The sequence below is a fragment of the Bactrocera dorsalis genome, chromosome 4 (genome assembly GCF_023373825.1).
Source record: "Bactrocera dorsalis isolate Fly_Bdor chromosome 4, ASM2337382v1, whole genome shotgun sequence".
Lineage (NCBI taxonomy): Eukaryota > Metazoa > Arthropoda > Insecta > Diptera > Tephritidae > Bactrocera > Bactrocera dorsalis.
In genome coordinates this window covers 27,586,947-27,609,550 of record NC_064306.1, presented here as the reverse complement: position 1 = coordinate 27,609,550, position 22,604 = coordinate 27,586,947, and the positions used below count along the sequence as shown (strand labels likewise).

The following is a 22,604-nucleotide window of genomic DNA, read 5'->3' as shown; positions in this document are numbered from 1 at the left end:
AAAATCATTTTACAATTTTTATTAATTTTTGTATTTTTAACTTTTCCGTATTTGTTTGTGATTGAACATTTACTAATGATTCATCAGTGTTGTTGTTGTTGAATTACTGTTGTTGGTTATTTTTCGCTCTATCTTCGTATTGTTACAATTTGCAACCTTTTTGTTTTACATTTATTTATTTATATCGCTTATTTCAATAATGTATGGTAACTGCTTTTTGTTGGTATTTTTTTTTTTAATTTTTTGTTTTTATTATTTTAATATTTAAATTAAATAATTGTTTTAGCTCAATTAGATAGTAGGTGTTAATTACTTTACAAGACCTTCTTGATTTCATCGTACAATACAAGCACGAAAGCGCCACCAGTACCTCTGAGTACGTTGGAGAAGGCACCCTTGAAGAAGGCGCCAGTACCTTCTTGCTTGGCAATTGTGGCCCAGCAGTGCAGTGTGTTCTTGTAGATGATTTCGGTTGCTTTGCGGCCAGACTGCATCATCATGCGACGACGCACAGTATCGAATGGATAGGATACAATACCAGCAACAGTTGTAACAACTTGAGCAATAGCCCAGCTGATGTAGATGGGTGTGTTCTTGGGGTCGGGCAACATACCACGGGCAGTATCGTAGAAGCCGAAGTAAGCGGCACGGTAGATGATGATACCTTGTACGGAGACACCGAAGCCACGGTACAAACCAACAAGACCGTCACTCTTGAAAGTCTTAGCCAAGCAGTTACCAAGACCGGTGAATTCACGTTGACCACCCTTACCGACATCAGCAGCCAAACTGTATAGAGAAGAGGAATAAGCGAATTTTTTAATTATTACAATAGTATTAAAAAAGGTCAAAAGCTGTGATGCTTCATAACTACAGTCATCCACGAAAAATTAATTGCATAAATTATTATTTTTTTAAGGAATTTAAGCGAATTTAATTCTTTGTGGATTGCTGTCTTCCGTAATTATTGAATATGAAAACCTACCGGGTACGGGCAAAGTCCAAGGGGTAGACGAAGCACAAAGAAGTGGCACCAGCAGCACCACCGGAGGCCAAGTTACCTGCGAAATAACGCCAGAACTGAGTGTGCTTGTCAACACCACCCAAGAAAACCTGCCAAACAAAGACAATTAATATACATTTTAATTAATATCAGAAAATTTTCAATTAATAGCAACAAAAGTAGTGCTCGACATAACACACACCTGTTTGTACACATCCTTGAAGGCGAAGTTCAAAGCTTGAGTTGGGAAGTATCTGATAACATTGGCCAAGTTACCACGCCAGTATGACGCAAAACCTTGTTCTTTTGGAATGCGGACAAAGCAATCAACCATGCCCTTGTATTGCTTATCGGGGCTGATTTGTTTTGAGATGTGTTGAACCTGCAACAACAGTTTCACACGCTCAATGGGTGCAACAGCAGTCTTTGAGACAGCAGCAGAGATACCGCCCGCAGCGAAATCCTTGACGAATGCAAGGGGATCAGCAGCTTTACCATCCTTGCCCATTATGCTGTAATTAAATTAAATCGAAAATTCTAAGATTAGTTGCAATTTCGACAATTTCATTGATAGTAAATTAATATTCTTTCAAAAAACAATTGAAACTGTAAATGGCACGCGCAAATTGAATTTATTGCTTTTTATAATGATATCAGCAAAACTCGCGACACTCATGACATCACAGACACAAAAGCGGAACGCGAGCGCCGCACGTCGCCGACGAGACACACGCTTAGCGGCCTCGCTTCACACACAAACGCATTTATTAGCGCGAAATCGGTACTTTTTTGCGATAAGCGTACATGGAATTTTAGAATTATTACACACACATACATACATAATTGTACTATGTGTTTATGTGTTTATATAATACAAAGGCAACTCAACCTAGTTTGTATTTGAAAAAGTGGTTCGAGCAAAACTGGTTTATGGAAGTTCAGTCTCGTTGCTAAGTGTGACTCAATGCGGCTTTTAAGCTGAAAAGTTGAGTCTTATGGAATTAGCACGTGGTCTACATTATTTTTATACTTCGCACTAAGTACATATGGACTAAAAATTTTAAATAGCTTTTAATATTTTTATGGTATTAAAATTTCAAGTAATTTAATAAATTTTTTTAAATAATATTTTATATTAATATTTACCATATTTTATTTTATTTTAATTTACTATATTTTTTCTATTAATTTCAACTAATTTTTTCCCAAGAATTTTTTTTGTATTAAACATTACCATATTTTTTTATTATTATTGATTATATTCTTTTATAATTTTTTTTTTATTTTGAAGTTTCAACTAATTTAATAAATTGTTTGTTTTTATATTAAAGTTTCAAATAATTCTTTACCATAAATATTTTTTTATGAAATATTTTTTTTTATTAAAAGTTTTAATTAAAAAAAAAAATATTTTTTCTCAATTCATTAATTTACTTAAATAAGTCACTTCTCATACATATGTACGTAGTATAAAATTTCAGAGTTCAATTTAAAGTTCATATTGCATTGGTATCAAATTTCAATTTATAATAATAATGAAATGCTTTTGTTTACGCCTCTTTGCACAAGCGCTGATTCAGATAAACGCACAGTTAGCAAAGCTGGAATTGGATATTTTACATACATACACACATACATATGTATAGCAAGTTTCTTTAAAAGAGTCATCAAGTCGAAATTATTAACTTCATGAATTATTTATTACATTTTATTATATTTAAGGACAATTCCAAGAAAATATGAATTCAAGAATTGTTGCCATGAAGCCACAAAAAATAAAATATGACTTAAAAATTAAATAATTTTTCAAATTCATTGCCCAAAATGCATCATCAACTGACGTCAAGAGAACACGCTTCTGTCGATATGTACATATAACATATATTTGTATGTTTGTATATATATGTATGTTGGCAACAGTCAAGATCAGTCGCTATATATGCGCAAGTGTTTATTTAATTTTAGAACTCATTCAAGTGAGTTGAAGAAAAGCGAAAAAAAAATAAAAATTTGCAAACAAGATTTTTTGCCAAAAATATTTATATGTAATTGTTATTTTTTTGTTCTGAAAAAATTATTAATTTTTTTCTGAAAAAATAAATTTATATCACATTTGCAGAGCAGAATATGTCAAATAAGTATTTTCTCGAGAAAGTGGCTAATTCAATAAAATTTATTATGCAAATCAAAAATTCTGTGAATAACCGACAAGGCCTTGGAAAATTTTGTGAGATAAATTTAATGTATAAATATATAATTAAAATGAATTATATTCATACACACATATGTACATATGTATGCTTGAACTCGTGAAAAAAATTTTAAATAATTAATAACTACTTTTTTTCTTAGCATCGAATGAATCTACTTTAATCTCTAATTCCAATTTGTTAAAATTCAGAAATGCGTTTTTAAATCTTAATAAACCATCACCGCTATTTTATATAATATTTATAAATTATAACAATAATAATAATAATATTTTTTTTTTGTAATTGCACGTAAGTGTTACTAAAGTATCACAAAAAATCAAGACGTTTAGTGACCGTCGTAACAAAAATTGCTATTGGCTTAGTTTTGAACCACATAAATGTAGAATGACAAGCGTACATGGTCTTCGATAAGCCCAAAAATTATGTATTTTTAAATTTTTTTTTTTAATAATAAAATAATATTTTTCCTATTGGTAAAATGAATAATTGAATTTTAACTTAGGAAAATCCTTTACTTTGTCTACAACTTATGTAAATTATAATTATAAATAAATATTTAAGTAATAAAATTTATTTAAAAAAATTATATATTTATAATATTTTAAAGCAATTATTGTTTTGAGATAACGATCCTTACAAATAATTTTTAAACAAAAATATAAAAGTAACTAAAAATATTACATCCAAATATTGTATTTTTCATAGTATTTTCCGATTTGCCATAATTAATTTCAATGCATAACTTTAAAGACCACCAAGGCATTTCTAATTATACGCCCGCCACTGTATGTGCGTATTGAAAGTTCTTTTCATTCATGTTCATCATACGCCACGCAGCCTCACTAACACTTCACCCTAACGATGGGCAGCTGATGTTACTCATACGCACTGCGTCTAAAACTGTTATCTAATATGTGGTTCAAGTGCAAATATGCAAACAATTGTACATATGTATGCATGTGTATGTATGTATATGTGTGCATGTTTACATACACTTAAATAATGGCGCTGCGATAGTTTTCTTCGACTTTATGGCCTGGTTTTAAAATTTTTCTTATAATTATACTTGTATGGAAGTACATATACTGTTCGTATAGATGTATGTCTTTATGTATATTAACTAATACTACCGACATCATATTTGTGCGTCACTTCATTGTTACGTCACAATATCGAATGCTGGCCCTAAGGGGCGGCACGTGGCCAACAAGAACAAGAAATCAATCGATAATTAAAAAACACCTCAATGCAGAAGATTCTACGAAGAAGGCGCTACAATCCTGCTAACTGACTTAAAGACGAACATAATTTTTGCAAAATCATTTCCAACTTAAACGCTTAGAATAAATATGCGAGTATAAAGGGTGCAAAGTGCTTTTTGGGTCGTTGCAGTCAACTGCTTAAGCGCAGCGCTGTGTTGTTGTATAATAACCGTTATGTTACATAAACCGCTTTTTTATCAATACGAGGTTAGCTGATTGTGGCGTTGGCACACTGTTGTTGTTGCATATGGAATCGAGCGCCGCCGAACAAGCGATGGAACGAAGATCGACCGAACAAACGAACGAACTTTTTTCACGAAGCGTCTACAATAACAGATGTGGTTGCATAACAGTTCCTCTGCCTCGGGGCACACAATTTTTCAGTATCAGTTTTTTTTCATAAAATTTCAGAAAATTTGCACTAATAAAAACACCATTTCTCTAAGACAGCGTTCAATGTCTTCACCTTTCTTCATATTTTTTGATTATTATTACTTTAAAGTTGCCTTTGAGCAGTTTAAAGCTCACTCAAGCACGCATTCGGTGTTAGATAATTGCACGCTTTGCCATTGCAGTCGACTTTTTTCGCAAACTCCAAACACTTTTGCATAACAACTCTCGCTTTAATTTGTAATAATTGCTGAATGCTTGCCATAACACAGTTTAATTGCATTTCAGTTTCTTTTCATATCAATATTTTCTTTAAATGATAAATTTAAAAATTAATAAATTTTTTGTATTACGTACTATTTGTTTTTGTATAATTTATCACAGTAACAAAAATGTGTTAATTGCTATTGCCCACTTCTTCCTCTTCCAAGCTTTAGGTCTGCACCGGACGGCCGCTGAATTGCTTATGGAAAATTGGAAATTCTACATGGCGACGTTGAGTGAAGCAAAACTTTGTTGAAAGCTCTGCAATGCGCTTTTGCACCCTCTGCCTACGTAGTTGGTGGCATTGAGGCGGGAGAGAGCGCAAACGCACGGAAGTGAGAGCGGCTGGCAGCCAGCGAACGGTCAAGGGAACGCCTGCGCTTTGTTACACACACAAGCGAAAGAGAGCGTGAGAGCTTGAAATGAGCTTTTTCCCCCACATGATTATATGTATTATTTCTATTACATTACGGCTTCTCGCTGAAGGCCAACGTCGACAAGACATTGGCACTTTTGGTTTTATAACACATTTTAGCAAAACGCTGGTGAATGAGCGTGTGAAAATGGTGAGAATACATGCACACACACACGTATATATGCACGTTTAAGCTTATGAAAGGTGGCATAGAAAGCTTGGCACACGCACACATACACACGAGCGAAAAGTGATTTCTTTGGTTAGCTGTCACTGTGGCGATTGCGAAAGAGCTTTCTTTATGCTCGCGATCATTTATTTTGAATTTATATGTAAAATAAAACGTAAAAAAATGAAAGAAATTGAAAATGCAAATATATGATAAAAAATGTAGATGAATAAATTTCCAAAAATTATTAAAAAATTAAATTAAATAAAAAATTAATAAATAAAATTAAAAAATTGTTTCCGCTATTTTTAATATAGACACCATTTTAATATTGAAAAAATTAAAAACAATAAATATTTTAATAAAAAATTTAAAAACTATATATATTAATACAAATTATTTTAAAAGAATACGACGAAATGATAAAAAGTGTTTATGAAAAAATTTCAAAAATTTATTAAAAAAACAAAAAATAAAAATAATGCTACTCCCTTCAATTTTGAGCTATTATTATACATATATGTATATTTAACAGTTTTAGTAAAAAATTAAAAAAAAATCTTAATAAAAATAATTTAAAAAAATTAAAAAAAGGAAATTCTAAAAAACGAAAAACTTGCGAGTAACATTCTTCTCCGACTTTTCAATTTTCTACTTAAGAATCCACTCAGCAGCAATGTATTTGTTGCTAATGCCAACTTGGTGGCAAGCAGATAGCGCTCGTTTTTCGCTCAATGCCAACAATCAAGGAGAAACATAAGTACATACGGTACATATGTACATACATACATAGAAATGTATGTATGTACATGCAGCGTGTTATTACATAATGCCTTTTACAGCATTTAAACAATAATAGTGGCATTGAACTAAAATTAAATTTAAATTTAGCAAAAAATCTTCGGTAATTTGGCTTTGGCCGCAAAAAACGCAATTGCTTTCTTCACTCTATGCTTCATTCAAATCACTTATAAATAAAAGTATTCGGGTAAATGCTAAGGTGCAAAAAATAGGCGTCTGTGGGTGGGTGGCGTCAATGCTGAGCAGATGTCGGCGCGAAAGCATTGACGAATGGCCAACTTGCTCAGCGCTGATAAGGACACTTGCTGCCGAAACGATAAGCGGCTATTACGTTTTCATTGACTGCGTACTTTTTTCCTTCAGTATTTACGTAATCGCTGATTTGCGAAGACGCACAATATCACTCACAGAAGTTGTATTAGCCCAAGAATTATTACTAAGTAACTGTATGTTTGTAGGAGAGATTAACTTAGCAAAGAATTAACGCGACGTGAATAGCACGAGCACACATACACACACTTATAAAAAATACAGCAAAAAACGCGTTTGTGTGTGGGGCGCCAAGGGGCATGTGATCGTCTCGCACATGAAATTTTGAATTTGACGTAACATTCTCGCACACATGTACATACTCGTATGTTTGTATGTGTTTTTACACACGCGCTAACAAAGCTATGCATGTATTTGTGTATGAAAGTCATTCATTTGCACAAGTTGTACAAGTATGTATGTATGTAGGTTTGTAGCAGCTAAAGTTCGACGCATATGACTGCTGAATCAAATATTTATACATATATACACATGTATCTATGTATCTATGTGTTTCAAGAAGAGATTTAGATTTTGCGTTAATTTTGGAACCCCCCTTAGATATGTATGTTCTACCGTTAGCAATTTACGCAAAAACGTCGGACTAAGGTGCTAAATAATGCTAACCATTTTCACACTTTTTAGCCCAAGCAGCTTGACGACAAAGTATTGGCAATGTGCTATATGTATGTACATATGTATGTACTGCCACTAATCCCTATCCTATTTTACGTAATTTTTTATGTTCTTCAGTAACTAGCGGTCTTATGATAAGATAACATGCGTACTGCGCATTGAAGATGTGTGAGGTAAACAAAATTTTCACGGCCAACTTGCATGTGTGCAGACGTACATATGTATGTAAATACTATACATATTAAGATACATATGTATGTATGTATATGAGGTTTTCTTATTTGTGATTGACAAGAGCTTTTGGTATGTTGTAAAATTAATAGATATATTTTTGAAAGAATTTATAGTACAGTGGAGGCGTATACATCGGAAACACTGCGAGAAAAAAGCATTTCTTTAACAAATTAAGACTTAAAAGTGATAACACAGACGCAGTGAAATTGTCTCAGCTCGTCAAGCTGATCATTTATACATATGTATGTATATATATTTTATAAAGAAATTTATTTACAAAGTTTGTTGCAAACTCAATATACCCTTTTCAAGATACAAAAATCAGTGGGACAGTATTCATAGTCTAAATAAAAAAACGACTATTAAATTAGTTTCAACTTGTATGGTTCTTTTGAAGGAAAGATCTATCAAAAGGCATCAAAAACATTATTTTGACGATAAATTGGTTTCAATGCTTTTGTAGACGAAACAATTTTAGATATTTCACAACCAGCAAATGTTATCAATTCTTGGTAATTGAGCTTTTAAGAACTTTGTCTTGTCGGTGGAGCGGAAGAGTTATTTACTATCAAAACGAAACGAAAGAATTGCAATATCACAATGACAATAATAATTAACACAATTTTTCTAATTAATATTGATATTTTTTTGTAAAACTTTTTTAAGAGGCACGTAACGATCTTTGTTTGTATCACTTCACTTTATCGATAACACGGTATTCCTCTGCTTCAGGAATTATTTTGCCCACAGCTTTCGGTATCAATAATACAAACAGAATTCTGCACCGTTTTCACGACAGTTGGGACTAAGACCCGGATTTTTACCCAGCCGAGGACTCAGTACCATTCTTCGAAATTACTTCAGGAATGTTTTCTGCCGCTGTAACAATAACAACGATAAAACTATATCGAGGGAAATCCCCTTTTTATGACACATTCTTTTATAGACGAGAATATCGAGTAACACTTTTGTTTAAAAATATACGCATAAATTGGACACTTTGTGAATTCTTTTAATTTAGAAAAAAATTGTTGTAGTTCAATTTAGGCAAAATATTTTTCATCTTTATTCAAAACTTTATCCCCACTTATTTTTACTCACATACCCTTTAACAAGTGTTATATAGAAGGTTAGGTTATTATACAAAATAATAGTAATAATGTGGATATCTCAATCGAACATTTTGATATCTCAAAATAAAATTTAAGCTCTTCTGGAAAGCTTTTGAGAAAAAAGAAATTTCAATTTGCAATTACATACATGCAAAAACAATTTAGTTTGCGTTATTATGAGTTCAACATTTTCATTATTAAAACAAAAGCGTTAAGCTTTCTCGAAATCAAAGCCAATGAACTCATTTAAAACCGGTTTTGGCAAAACCTCATTACTGGAATATGAAGAATACTCAGACGCTTGCTGGCGTGCCATTGAAATTTTTCGACTTGACCAACTTGATGTGTTTTTAAACCATACGTACGCACAAATTTTAGCAGTGCTTGTGTTGTTGTTGCAATTTGCATTTCATCTGGCAAGTTGCCACAATGTTGTGGTACATTAAAATACGCGAAAAAGTGCAACCAATACGCACTTTTTTAATTGCAGCGATGCGTGCCAATCGGTGCTGCAGCATGAAAGTGGTCCGCGAAGAGCACGAAAGCGTTGATGGCCGTATTGTGGCAGCTTGAAATTGAGGGCAGAATGCGTAAGAGATCAAGGACGTGTTGGCAATGTAATTGATTTTCGTTTTTCATTGATAAAATTTAAAATTATTTTTATTTTATTCAAATGAATTTAAATATGTGTATATACATATGTTTATATTATATAAATTTAAAACATATTAAAATGTTTATTAAATTTATTTAATTTTTTATTAGCTTATATTCTTTCTACTACCGGCCTTTGTGATTAAGTGGTTTAATTTGCCGACAGTCAACAGCAACTTTAAGTGATTTATTTTTATCACATTTAAGTAAAACATGAAAATATAAGCTCAATTCAAGTATCTAGCACTATTATTGTGGCAGCACTTATTCAAGTCCTTATATTAACTTGCTTATAAAAATACTTATTCAATTCAAATTTCATGTATTTCATCGACCAACGGAAAGTAAAAGTAATTATTGTTATCTAAACAATAATTTTATTTTTAACAATACAGCAACAAATAAATAGTTTCGTATTACGACGAATTTTTATTTATTATTATTTTTGTTTTTGTTTTTTTTTTTTTTAACAATTTAAGCCTTTACACACATAAGGCACTCAACAAGTGTCATTTTACTACAAAACAACAAATTAATTACATGCGTTGGCGTCGGCATTCTTACGATTTTCAACACGCAAAACGCAACTCACCCCAAATTGCTCTTCAATATAACTGAAAATATCCGGTTATTCACAGAAGTTAAACAAAAAAGCTATTGAATTACTTAGCTAATATAGTAGTTTGTATATGCAGCTTCTTCGAAATTGCTCAAGTCGCAGACAATATGAACAAGTCTACTCCATACTTACATACATATGTACATATGTATGTATATTTGTATGTGTGTATGTCAATACATCCAGCTTGCTGACTCTTTTGTCAATTTTGTTTGGTAGAATTTGGCTTAAACCAGTTCTACCTACTTCTGAAGCCTAACTACTCTTACTCTTATTCAGACATTTTGCAGATCAAATTGAAAATTGAAAATTTGACCGGCAACACAGTTGTCATCAGTCAGCTGCATTTGATTAGAGTTAACAAAAACACGCAGGTAACCGCATTTGGAATTATATAGGTTGTCAGAAACGAGTACCTACGCTCCCGTATTAGCCTCTGGCATTTCCATGTATTCTACGAAAATGCTGCACTGTGCTGCGAGGACGCACAACAATAAGAAATAAATCATTAAAGCGCAGTAGACACAACAAAAATGTATGTATGTATATTGCTACGTAGAAAAGTATATGTATATAAGTTTGTCACATGGGATGACCTTAAAATATAGTTTTCATTTTGCGATAAGCGGACCACCACTAGTATCCGCAAGGTATACACGAAACGTATTCAACACTTTCAATGGAATGGTTATTGTGTTTGGAAATTTTACCGACTTGACGACAGCATACATACATACATGTGTACGAAGGTTGAACTGCTAAGAGAAAAGAGTTTATAGAGGTAACTGCTGAGTCAAATAAAAATTAAACTTTCCCATACCATTTAGTGCAAAGAGCTCTGTTCATATGTGTTTGCAATATGTCATATACATACAATATTAGTTGAATGTATATTTTTAAGAGAATATGAGTCGCAAAGTAGAGATGGCACGGGGAAAGATGGCATCAAACTCTTTCGATTTAACGCCGCTCAATAACGTTGTGCAAAGCAAGTAGCTGCCAAGTTGGCTGCCACTTGCCAGAGAGCCTACAAACACAAGCATACCATGATCGCAGCTACGATGTGTGTACGTATGAATGTATGCACAAGCGCTCGATTCACTCAGAAATTCTTGAAGATTATTTTTATTTTAACATTTCTAGGTTAGGAATTATGAAAACGGAATCGCAAGCATGAAAGTCTACCTTGTGACTGGTGAACACTTTTAACTTTACGCAGGAACACGGACTGACGGGAAGCGGGCATGTTTTTGCTACACACGCAATGCTGTCACCGCTCCCACTAGTTTGCCTAATTAAATATATGTATGTGTGTATGTATATGCTTGCAGACAAATAGCAAATAACATTAAAAGCCTTTTAAATTTGTATATTTGTTGGTCCAGTTGATTTTATAAAAGCTAACTAATTTTAAAAAACCGTCTTTAAGTCATTTTAAAATTAAGTTTGTGGAATTGTGCAAATTAAAAAGTTCGTTACATAACAACTGACAAGCAAAGTGCCGAGTGGTATCGCGAATTAAGAGAAAAATCAATGGCACACTAGCACGGTAGTAGAGTTGATTTAACAACGCTTCATCTTCCGGTCACTTTTTCACACACATTTCCTATTTACACTTTAAATAACCATATTCTTTTACTTGATATTTCAAAATTAAGTGAATAATATATTAAAAATGTACAATACCTTTTTGCTTTGTATACTTCTTACAAAAGAGACACAGTAAAAAATTCTTTTGAAGAATATCAGATTTTCCCACTCGGCGTTGACAAGTCGCGTGCTCGAGCTCGTGCGGCTACACTTGAAATGAAAGAAAACGAATGCGCCTCCGAATATGTTCGTAGCTCTGCGAATAAGTGGAACAGTTGGAAATGGGCTAATGTGTTGAAATGCCCTTGATCTTAGTCACCCTGTGCTACTAAGCGCTAGTGACACAGAGTGCAATTTGTTTCGTTAGTTTATCGAAATATTTATATAATTTTATGTTTATGTACCTACATTTCATGGCACTAATTATTTCTGTTGCTGTTGTTTTAACGGAATATCTAATTCCCGCTAGGATGGTAAGGGTCATTTGTGTTGTCGTCGACGTCATCTAACGGGAGGCCCGAGAAACGTGCTATTTCGACAGGGTTGAACCGTAGGGAGGAGGATATTAGATGAGTAGCTTTCGAAGGGCATGCAAAAAGTGGCCAGTATCATGCGGAGACTCGTTGCATGTAGGACATACATTGGGTATGTCAGGGTCTATTCTGGATAAGTAGTAGTTTAACCTGCTACAGTATCCAGAACGAAGTTGCGCTGGGGTCACTCGCGTTTCTCGCGGCAGCTGGAGTTCTTCGTCTGCTATGGGTGGTGATTTGACTCCAAGAACGCCAATCACGGGAAGGGAGTCGGTGAAGGTGTTGATGATGATGACTCCGCTGTGAATGGCGGCCAGTGCCTGTCGAAAGTCAATTGAGTCCGAAGTCCGGTTGGCGTACAGTACTAATTATATCTAAATTATTTCGCTTAAATTTTAAGGTTCTCGGGCCTATTTTCCATGACATGCAGTCAATGGGCACTAACAAATGAAAGTAAGTGCTATGCCACTGAACTTAGTTTATGCAAAAAATAACTCCTCTATGTGGTTTCAGTCTCAGTTTCGGTATATCTAGAAACATATCTCCATCCCTCGCAACGAGGCTTGAAATACTCTGAAACTTCGATTATACAAAAATCCAAAGTCGATAAAAAATATTAAAGACACATCGCACATTTGCCGATGAAACGTCAAAAGTCACAAGAAAAAGGCCAAATTGTATTGTTTCGTTAACGTGACCATAGATAAATTGATCAGAATCTCTTTTCTTGCTCTCTCGCTTGTCAGCTGGCATTGCACCCTGATCTGTTTTTTGAGCTGGCAACAAAACACAATCAGGGTGACGCCAATCAGCAGTTAGTCAAAAAGGAGGGTTGCCAGAAGAGCAGCGCTATAATTACTTGAGGAAATTAATGTGAAATGAAACTGTGCGAACATATTTTGGCAAAATAAATGTTTATGTAAATTAATTAATGATTTTGCATTTTAGCATTTATATATGTATGCATTTTTAAAGTGTTTAATTTAGTGTTTTGTATAATTTTTTATATACCCAATCTAATTTTTTTCAGCAGTGGCATCATTGGCAAATGTTATAAAAAATGCGAGTTTTGACAGCTCTCTCTCGAACTAAAGAGTCTCGTATCAAGTTATCTATGACGTGACTGCACGAGTTAGGTAAATTTAGATACATTTTTGGGCATACAATTTTTGTATAAAAACGTGTGGCTAATATACTGAAAATCTAACATTCACATTTATACCAATTTTTAGTAAAATTGCAACAAAATGTCTGGTCGCGAAGGTGGTAAAAAGAAACCATTGAAGGCACCGAAAAAAGAAAGCAAGGAAATGGATGACGATGAGATTGCCTTCAAGCAAAAACAAAAGGAAGCACAGAAAGCGCTCGAGCAAGCGAAACAACGTGCGTCACAAAAGGGTCCATTGGTGGGAGGAGGAATCAAGAAATCGGGAAAGAAATGATACTACCGCAGGCATATTTTGTGAATCGATTAATGTTCATAACTACATAAATGTTGCACATCTAACACAGATGCAAAACAAAAAAATATGTAAAATTGCCGAGTAAAAGCAGACTTTATTTAATAAATTTTTGTAAATAAAATAAGAAAATGTGTGTTAACATGCTATGTTTGTACAACTGTTTATATCTCGTACCACGCAAATTCAGTCAGTTTATTCACTTGATCCAGTTTCGGAAAACTCGCTTGTGTACCCGGGTGTCTTACAGAGTAGGCAGCAACTTGGTTAGCTGCGCCTATGTGTTGGTGCCATGGAAATTCTGGGTAATGCGCCATAAAGTACGCTAATGCACCGATAAAAGCGTCACCAGCTCCGGTTGTATCGACAACGTCATTCACTTTAACTGCCGGTACATGAATAAACGTTTCTGGCTCTTCACGTCTAGCATAAACTGCACCCATTGCGCCTAATGTGATAATTACATTATTAGCGCCCATTTCTAGTAGATGTTCCATTGCAACTTTAGCTTGCCTAGAATCATAACAACATTTTCAGAGTAACAACAGAAATCATAAACTAAAAAATTTGCTTAATTACGTTAGAGTTGATATCTGCTCAGAGCCCGTTGTTATAGCTGCTTCGGTTTCATTTAGGCATAATATCGTAGCGGATTTTATTAAATCAACTGGTGTATCTTCAACTGCAGGCGCTGTATTAAGTATGGATATGCCGTTGAAAGCTCGCAAAGCTTCTAACGTCGCATCAAGTGGCGTCTCAAACTGGCATATTAGTACCTTTAATATATAAAGGAATATACAAATATACTTCTGAACTAAAAATTCATAATCATTGTATATTATCTTACTTTGGCCCTATCGAACAAGACTTTTGCTTGTATAACATCATCTCTACTCAATAAATTGTTTGCTCCAACAACGATAACTATGTGATTTTCTCCACTATCCGAGACACATATTTGCGCAATACCTGTCGTCTGTGATATTAAAATATAATAGTACATTTTTTAGATAAGATACATTTCAATAACTAACCTCGTTTTTGCATTGCTTGATAAAATCAACATTCACATTCTCCGACCGCAGTTGTTCTAAGTAATTGTTGCCCCACGTATCATCTCCCAACTATAAAAAAAAATTATTATTCATTCCATTTGGTCATGTACGTTTGTTGTTTCGCACTTTTGCTACCATTGCTGTACTTGCACCAAGTCGAGCCGCCGCAACACATTGATTTGCACCTTTACCACCAAATCCTGTCATAAATTTGTGGCCATGTAGTGTCTCACCAGCTTTTGGTAGCCGGTTGGCGTATCTGTGAATAAATTTGGCAGAAAATGGTATTGTCACTAATATGCTTATATATGTACATATGTATATGTTTTTACGCGACAAAATCAACAATTGCTGAACCAAACACCAGAACGTCCATTGCTTAATATTTTTATAAGTTTGTGGCCAAATAATATTTTCGTTAAATTTTGGATTTTTTCTCTTCTTCAAACTCCTGTTTTCAATTGTGTAAATATGTATCTTAAAATATATTATTTGTCAGAATTTTCTCCTCAGATTTTTACAGACTGACAGCTGCGAATTCAAAGTGACTATTTTTAATGCGATTATCTCGTCGATTCTCATTTATTTATTTGAAAACGGATGGTTTTCACATTATCGCAATTATATATGTACATTAACGAACTGATAACAAAATTCAACACTTAATGCAACCATATTAACTACCTGCACCTACTAATTGAACACCTAAATTGGCACTCATACATATATACATATGTACATATATATAAAGATATTTTCAATTTGTAATTACTTTTAAGATAAATAAAACAAATTATTTATAAATTCATGTTAGCTACCAACGTACAAGCATAATCACTATCCTTTAATATTCTGACGCATATGACCTTACTAATAGTGTTGCATTAGAAGATCAAAAATGAGATAAGCACATTTTGTAAATGCATATTTTAAAATAAGTATGCATACTATGTACATTAATTAATCTAACACACATTTTATCAATATTTACGAAATGCAATAGTATTATGACAAATATTTATAACTATTAATGTGTGTATAAAAAGTTTGAATGCTTTAACCTACTTCCATATATGCAAAATCAGTTGTTTTTTTTTTTTTTTGGAGAGTATTTTAATGTTGATAGCGCAACAACAAAACTATCATAGTTAAGCAATCTTTGTAGACATTGGCAGGCCTTAAGCATAGCTATTTTAAACAAAGTTTTGTAATAATACTATGCTCCTATGAGGAAAGTTATAAATGCATATGTAAGTTATTTATACAAGTCTACATGACAATTCGATATTATTTATTTTTATTTAAAACAAAAGTATTAAATGTTCATACACTAAAAAAATTGCTTGGTATTGAATTCAGCAATATAAAAAAATTAAAGAAAAATAAATTGATATTAGATTTACCAAAAAGAAATAAATATATAAATCTTATGATATGGCATTTTTTTATAAATAATAAAAATTCACGTAATTATTTTTATAAAATTATAATTATTTATATACATAACCTTTTCCAAATATTTGTCTTCAGTTATAAAAGCTGATATATACACAGATTTGCAACTAATGCAAAAAAAATATTTAATTAACATTTGAATTAAATCTTTTTTTTATTGTTAGCTCAAGTACGGTATAAAAAAATTTAGTCCCTCATCCCGGATTAAAAAAATAAAACTACCGTATTGAGAAATAAAAAAAATTAATAATTAAAAAATAAATTTTTTAAGAATTAATATTCTTTCACATTTGTGTACTTAATTCAATTTGAAAACAAGAAGTTTAAAATTTTTAATTTTAAACATCTTGATTTAAAAATTAAAAATCTATTCTAAGCATCGGGATTAAAAAATAAAAATATTATTCTTAACCCCAACATTGCGATGAAAAAAATAAAATTTAATTTTTAGTGAAAATTGTTTTTATAAAAAATCATATATACATTGTTAAGAAGTATTGTTGAATTGTGTAGTATTAACCAAAAAAATTAAACAAGATATTTATTTAAAATAACCGAAACGAATTTATTTATAATTATATTTAAAATAAAAACTTTTAAATATGTTTTTTGTTTTTATTGTAGTTTTTAAAACTATTTTGGTTTATGCTTTCGTCTATAAATGTGGAAAAAGCAAGTACAATAAATATAATTGTAGAAATCGTTCAACAGAAAGTAATAGAAGGTATCTCACATACCGTTGATGTAAATATCCTATACAGGATCTCGGTATAAACAAAATGTGAGCAAAAAATAACGCGGAATTGTAAAAATCGGACGTATAATCCGGTGCCTAGCAAATTGCGAGTTGATATGATATTACTGTAAAATTATCCGGCACAAACTACTTGAAAGTTCTGCTAAACTAAAAACACCATTCCATTAATTGAATTAATACAATAAGACCACGCCCACTGGCATTTCAATTGAAAAAAATATGTAAAATTATATAGTAGTATAAAATTAGGACTAATTCATGCTATTTTGTAAATTATCCTTTCATAAATAAAATTTGTAAAAACTAATCCTTATTTCTAAAAGCAGTATTGGTAAACGTTAAATAATGGCTAAGCCCTAGGGTCTAACAATATATATATGTATTCATTTATATTTCATTAAAAATTAATTTTTATATAATTTTTAAAGTCGCATTTATCCAATAAGTATTTTTTAAACTGTATTAATACTATTAATAGAATAAACCAAATTAAAAATGGTAATTATAAAGACTGTTAGGCAACACATAGTGTTAATCAAATTACTATTTTCAATTTTTAATAAATTTTTTTAGCAAAAAAAAAAAATTGAAATCAAATAATAATTAAGGCATGTACGGAATTCTAGGGAAATTTATTATTTTCTTAAATATTTTATACCATACGGGTATTGTGCTAATAAACTTCTGGAAATTTCAAAATTACCATGAGATGTATGAGACACTAGTCTTGCAGGACAACTTAATAAGCTCTGTAAAAGCTCTATTAGGAACTTCAAGCCCCTGCAATAGAATGTTTCATATCACCTACAGGCCGCGATACCTTCAGGTATATAGTGAACCGATATTTGATTCAAACCCAAATATATATACCACTCTGTCGCCGAACGCACTCCTTCGGCGTTGCCACCCCGACGAAAACAGTAGAAAGCGTTGCCACTTCGTAAATGTAAAAGAAAAACAGCGTTTTTACTCAGATATTCTTTATTAGCAAAGTAAAGCAATTACATATTATGGGTATTTAATAGATGAAAGAAAAACAAAACTGGTCCTTTAAGGGGTCGCTAATCACTTCAGATATACCGAATTTGATACATGTACCATATATCTTAAATTTTTACAAAATGATATTTCCAATTTAAACAAATATTGTGCAATAGGTATGGCCTTTTCGGAAAATTCGCGTTGTTAATGAATTAAAACAAGTTCAGCAGTAGTTAAAAAAACAAACACTTCATACTTCACCTCCCTCTCCTTCTCTCTACCAAGCGATTTATAGGCATCAAAGTAAAACTTTTATATAAACATAAAAAATTGGTTTATTATACCAACCGCTTGATTTTTTCCGTGTAGAAATTTATAAATTAGATTTAAGTTGGCTATTAATGGCTATAATAAAATACTTAATCGTTACGTAACTAAAATAACCATAATTATATTAACAAATGTGAGATGCTTTCTTTTTTTCTTTTCCTTTTTTACTACTACTGAAAGACTTTACAAATGTACTATGTAATATATGTAATAGCTACACATATCAATGTATGCATCGTTATATTTTAACTTCTCTCTTCTTGGCAAAAAATGAAATAAGTCAAGTTCATTGTGAAGTATTTGATTTTCAACACCTACGCACTAGTGTTTTGTAATTAAAAAGTTCAACGAACTTGTAGAACTTTTTAATAAGTTTTTATAAATATGGATCCAGACTTTACTATAATCCTATGCAAGTTATAGTTTATACATACACAAATTCATATACTATATATTATAATATATACCGTTGCAAATTATTTGAATTTGTTCCCTATATTAAGAGTTTAACCGTTGTATGCAATTAAACGTTATTCTGATATCCACTTAAGAAGGTATTACAATGTACAATGATTTTGCAACGATATCAATAAAACTGTGCACTCAAGTGATTGTTTAATATTACATGCCTAAGTAATTCAATTACAGTTTTTCGATTAATCAATTTGAAAGCTCTTATCGAGTTTTGCAATTTAAGCTATTTTGTTTTATAACTTAAATTTAAAAAATATTTATATCGAACTAAAGTATGTATATAGTTATAATGTGGTCCTGGGAGTACATAAAAATAGTTGTAATGATTTTTTGTTTGTGCCATAAATGTTTGGCAACATTGCCTATTGCATTGTATTTGTCGGCTCAACGAGAGAGCTTTGCAGTGTTAACGTGTCCACAATCTGAAGCAATATTTCGACATCCTTGTGTGTATTGATTGTGCTGGGTGCTCCAACCATTTTGACATTTTTGCCCTCGATGTTTGTAAAGAATGTTTTGTTTTTGAATATGACAGCTCTATCGTAAGGAAGTCGCGATTTCGTACGATCATTAACTGAGCGTCGAAACATTACGCACGAAGGCTGGTATCGGCCACGATCGCTTTCCGAGATATTGTACTCTTTTAGATCGCCAGTGTATGTGATCAAGTTTGTTTTCGCTACCATTGATGGTGACAATTCGTGTAACGTCACTTTACTCTTCCAATCCTCTGATGGTAAGTTAATCTGAGCAGCCACGTTGGCTAGCTTAATAAGAGGTATATCCAGTATATTTCTCGCGACTTTCGGCGTTACTTCTTCGGGTATGATGACATACCATGTTTCAAAACAAGTAATTTTCTTAATTATCTTATCACCTTGACGAGAGATCACAACTTTTTCCGGTGAGATTTTACGTTGCACAATATTTTTAGCCGGCTGTCGATTCAGGGCTGTTTGTGAGTTTTCCTTCAACGACGGCGCAGTTTTCTTTTGTTGGTACGGTGTGCTGGCAGGAAGTTTATTTTTACCAACCTCAAATGATTCATCTGGATCATCGAAATCCTCATCTGGGTCCGCAGTCTCATTTGCATCTTCCTCCTCATCATCATCAACATCTTCCTCGTCGCCATCAAGAGAAAGCGGATAAATTTCGTCGTCTGCCGAATCCTCGAAATTCGCTATCATCGGCTTAACCGGTTGAGTTTTCTTCGCTACCATTGAATTGAGTATGCGTGGAGCTGGTCTATCTGATGCAGTATTTGAATGCGCTTTATTGCGTAGACCGGAAGTATTCGCTGACGAAGTTCTTTTAAGTAATGTATGATTGAGAATTTTCTGCGTTGGTTTTTTTGTTGTGGTCAACGGACTTTTCGAACGATTGGGATCGCTGGTTTTTTCGGCAAGCAAACCTTTACGACGTCCAGGACCAAGTTTATATTCATTTACTTTAACTGGTTCCGGAGCCTCATGCTCTGGATTTACACCTTCTTCAGGTTTTTGTGGTTTACCCGCCTTTGATATTAGCACATCACCTTTTTTGTTAATTATGTCATTGATGTTGACAATGGTAAAAGTTGGCATAGTTTCGAAATCATCAGTATTGGAAGGTGGTGCATCCGTCAGTTTTTTTTCACCACTTTCTTCAGTTTTCTCCTCCTTAGGGGATTTTGTAATTTTTGGAGGAGCGGGCGAAGCACTGCGACGCTTTTCCACTGCCATTATTCTTGCATTTTGTGTCTTGTTAGTGGATGTTATTAAAGTACGTGTTGTTGATGGTGTTGACGTAGTACTATTATTGATATTACGCATATTTTGTAGATATTTACTTTGTTGCAATTTAATTGGTACATTATCACCATCAATAAGTGTACGTTTTTCTATAATTGTTGAATTGCGTTTGACTTGTTCATTTTCCAATGCATCACTTTTCATTTTCACAATTTTGTTGCCATTGAGTGTTTGATTGCCCTTCCTTACTATCATACTGAGGTCATTGGAACTGGGAGTTTTACTCTCTCGAACCATCAACGATTTTGTTAACAATACACGCTTTCGAGCAATACCAGCAGATTCATTATCATTATCACTGCTACTACCTGCAGTCGCAGATTCATTGTGCTTACGCTTAATCCCAATCGAAGTTTCAATTGACTTATTTAAACTTGCTGCATATGTCTTTCGTAATAATTGAAGTTGTGATGAATGTGATTTAAATACAGATGCAGGCGTAGGCCGAGGAGTTGCAGGAGTACTTGTAGGGGTTGGTGGTATATTTTTTCGAGGCCGCCCCCGCTTTTTTACAGGTGTTTCGACAACTTTAGGTTCGTCTGAGAAATCGGAATCACTTTCTTTTTCTATTTCTTTGTACAGCTTATCTACTTCCTCATCATCGAAATCGTTGGCACCCAATTCGTCGCTGGAATCTTTATTGAAAAAATCATCCGAACTACTTGTGGACTTTTTCCGTTGTTTCTCTGGAACAATTGTTGGCCTTTTTACTGATGTTCCTGCAAGCGCTGACACATTTCTGATGATCTTTGGTGTAACCATATCCTCACTTGCATATTTCGGATTTGGTTTTATTGCTCTCCTTGAACGGCCCGCTGCTATTGTAGGTGGAGGAAGTTCGGGAACAACGGGTTTTGGTGTTGTGGTCTTATGACCTTTCAAAGGAGTTTTAAATTTGTCTTTCATTTCTTTGGCTTTGCCTAAATTGTGTGTTAAACTTGGAGTAGAAACACTTGGTGAATTTGATGTGGATTTTTCTTCTGCAATAGGTCGCTTCTTAAGTGGTCCCTTGAATTTTTTTTCGTCAGAGTGTTGTTGAGCGTTTCCACGAGGGATCACACCACTACTTCTAGTTATTTTTAATGGAGGTGATGAAACTTTTTCCAACCGAACGACACAAGAACGCGTTTTCTTCGCCTCTACGACGTGAGCTTTTTTATCAACGCGCATCCTTATTTCACATGTAGTTTTCTGATGATCAAACAATGGAATATATTTTGATTGATTAACAAATTATTACTTTTCTATGAATGAAATAGATGTGCTACTATATGTCTACTGCTTATTTAAAAAAACATACAAAAATAAGTTATTTTTAACATAGTCTGTGCAATTCATCCCCTAATGATAGGGCGATAGGGCCGTGTGGCAACTCTTTAAACCTTTCCCCCGATTGTCAAATATTGGCGCGAATCGCACAAAAACTAATATAAAGCTATACCCAATATATTTTTGGGAACTTAAATAAATTCTTTCCAAGTCTAATTTTGTTTTCGCTTTGAAATTCTTCTGGCCATCATTAAAATGTCACAGATTATATTTTGCAATTCGCCCTACTGTACTTCGTGGCGTGTTTGAAAGAACATCTAGGAGCACATCTCATCAAATATTTGCATTTATTACATGCTTACTTTTATTCTTAGCTGCCAATTGTCCAGATATATATATCAAATGCAAAAACACAATTATGGTAACTGTTCATTAATATAAAGCGAAGACCAAATTATTAATTACTGAGAACACAAAGTTCCAATAGGAGAAAATGTAGACTATTACTGCACACTCTAAATCAACGAACACGATACGCTACCGCGTCCAAGTGGTAGCGTAAGTTTCTGCGATTTTTCACTTAACTATATATCTCATTAATTCGCAGTTTATTTTTACAGAAACGTAAGTGCACGTCTCCAAATATTAAATATTTCTTCTTAAATTGGTAATATTAGTTAACCAACAACGCTATATGACATTTCGATGTAAAGAAACGCAGTCACAACGATATTTTCACAACACTAATTTCACTTTACGAACTTGGCGTGCGTGAAAGGGACATAACGAGATAACATTGAACTGTAAAAATGGCGCCTTTTTGACATTT

General features: G+C 33.0%; 3 protein-coding genes and 1 non-coding gene across 11 annotated transcripts; 1 reads left to right on the top strand and 3 right to left on the bottom strand.

The window, feature by feature from the left end:
* Positions 1 to 226: 226 nt before the first annotated feature.
* LOC105224974 (ADP,ATP carrier protein) lies at positions 227 to 11,926 on the bottom strand. Of its 2 annotated transcripts, none has more exons than XM_011203252.4 (4): positions 11,768 to 11,926; positions 1,206 to 1,515; positions 986 to 1,113; positions 227 to 789 (listed from the first exon to the last, which is right to left on the bottom strand). In XM_011203252.4, exons 2-4 carry the CDS (start codon positions 1,509 to 1,511, stop codon positions 315 to 317), a joined length of 909 nt encoding a protein of 302 aa, XP_011201554.1. In that variant the 5' UTR covers positions 1,512 to 1,515; positions 11,768 to 11,926; the 3' UTR covers positions 227 to 314. The 2 variants fall into 2 exon arrangements, with proteins under 2 accessions (XP_011201554.1, XP_011201555.1); XM_011203253.4 differs by lacking the exon at positions 11,768 to 11,926 and adding an exon at positions 5,226 to 5,384.
* LOC115066064 (small nucleolar RNA psi28S-3327) lies at positions 3,491 to 3,635 on the bottom strand. Its single transcript, XR_003845703.2, has one exon. It is a non-coding gene; the product is annotated as a small nucleolar RNA psi28S-3327 (small nucleolar RNA).
* Positions 11,927 to 12,886: 960 nt separating the features above from the next.
* LOC105224972 (translation machinery-associated protein 7 homolog) lies at positions 12,887 to 13,806 on the top strand. 2 transcript variants are annotated; one of them, XM_049455417.1, is made up of 3 exons: positions 12,887 to 12,902; positions 13,329 to 13,340; positions 13,437 to 13,806. In XM_049455417.1, the coding sequence occupies exon 3, from the start codon at positions 13,452 to 13,454 to the stop codon at positions 13,644 to 13,646; it is 195 nt and encodes a 64-aa protein (XP_049311374.1). In that variant the 5' UTR covers positions 12,887 to 12,902; positions 13,329 to 13,340; positions 13,437 to 13,451; the 3' UTR covers positions 13,647 to 13,806. The 2 variants fall into 2 exon arrangements, with proteins under 2 accessions (XP_049311374.1, XP_011201549.1); XM_011203247.4 differs by lacking the exon at positions 12,887 to 12,902 and having other exon boundaries at positions 13,316 to 13,340.
* LOC105224973 (ribokinase) lies at positions 13,733 to 22,541 on the bottom strand. 6 transcript variants are annotated; one of them, XM_049455415.1, is made up of 6 exons: positions 15,492 to 15,570; positions 14,855 to 14,978; positions 14,699 to 14,788; positions 14,512 to 14,640; positions 14,244 to 14,440; positions 13,733 to 14,177 (listed from the first exon to the last, which is right to left on the bottom strand). In XM_049455415.1, the coding sequence occupies exons 2-6, from the start codon at positions 14,924 to 14,926 to the stop codon at positions 13,829 to 13,831; spliced, it is 837 nt and encodes a 278-aa protein (XP_049311372.1). In that variant the 5' UTR covers positions 14,927 to 14,978; positions 15,492 to 15,570; the 3' UTR covers positions 13,733 to 13,828. The 6 variants fall into 6 exon arrangements, with proteins under 6 accessions (XP_049311372.1, XP_011201553.1, XP_049311371.1 ...); XM_011203251.4 differs by having other exon boundaries at positions 14,846 to 14,978; positions 15,546 to 15,570; XM_049455414.1 differs by having other exon boundaries at positions 14,846 to 14,978; positions 15,492 to 15,514.
* Between the last annotated feature and the right edge of the window lie 63 nt (positions 22,542 to 22,604).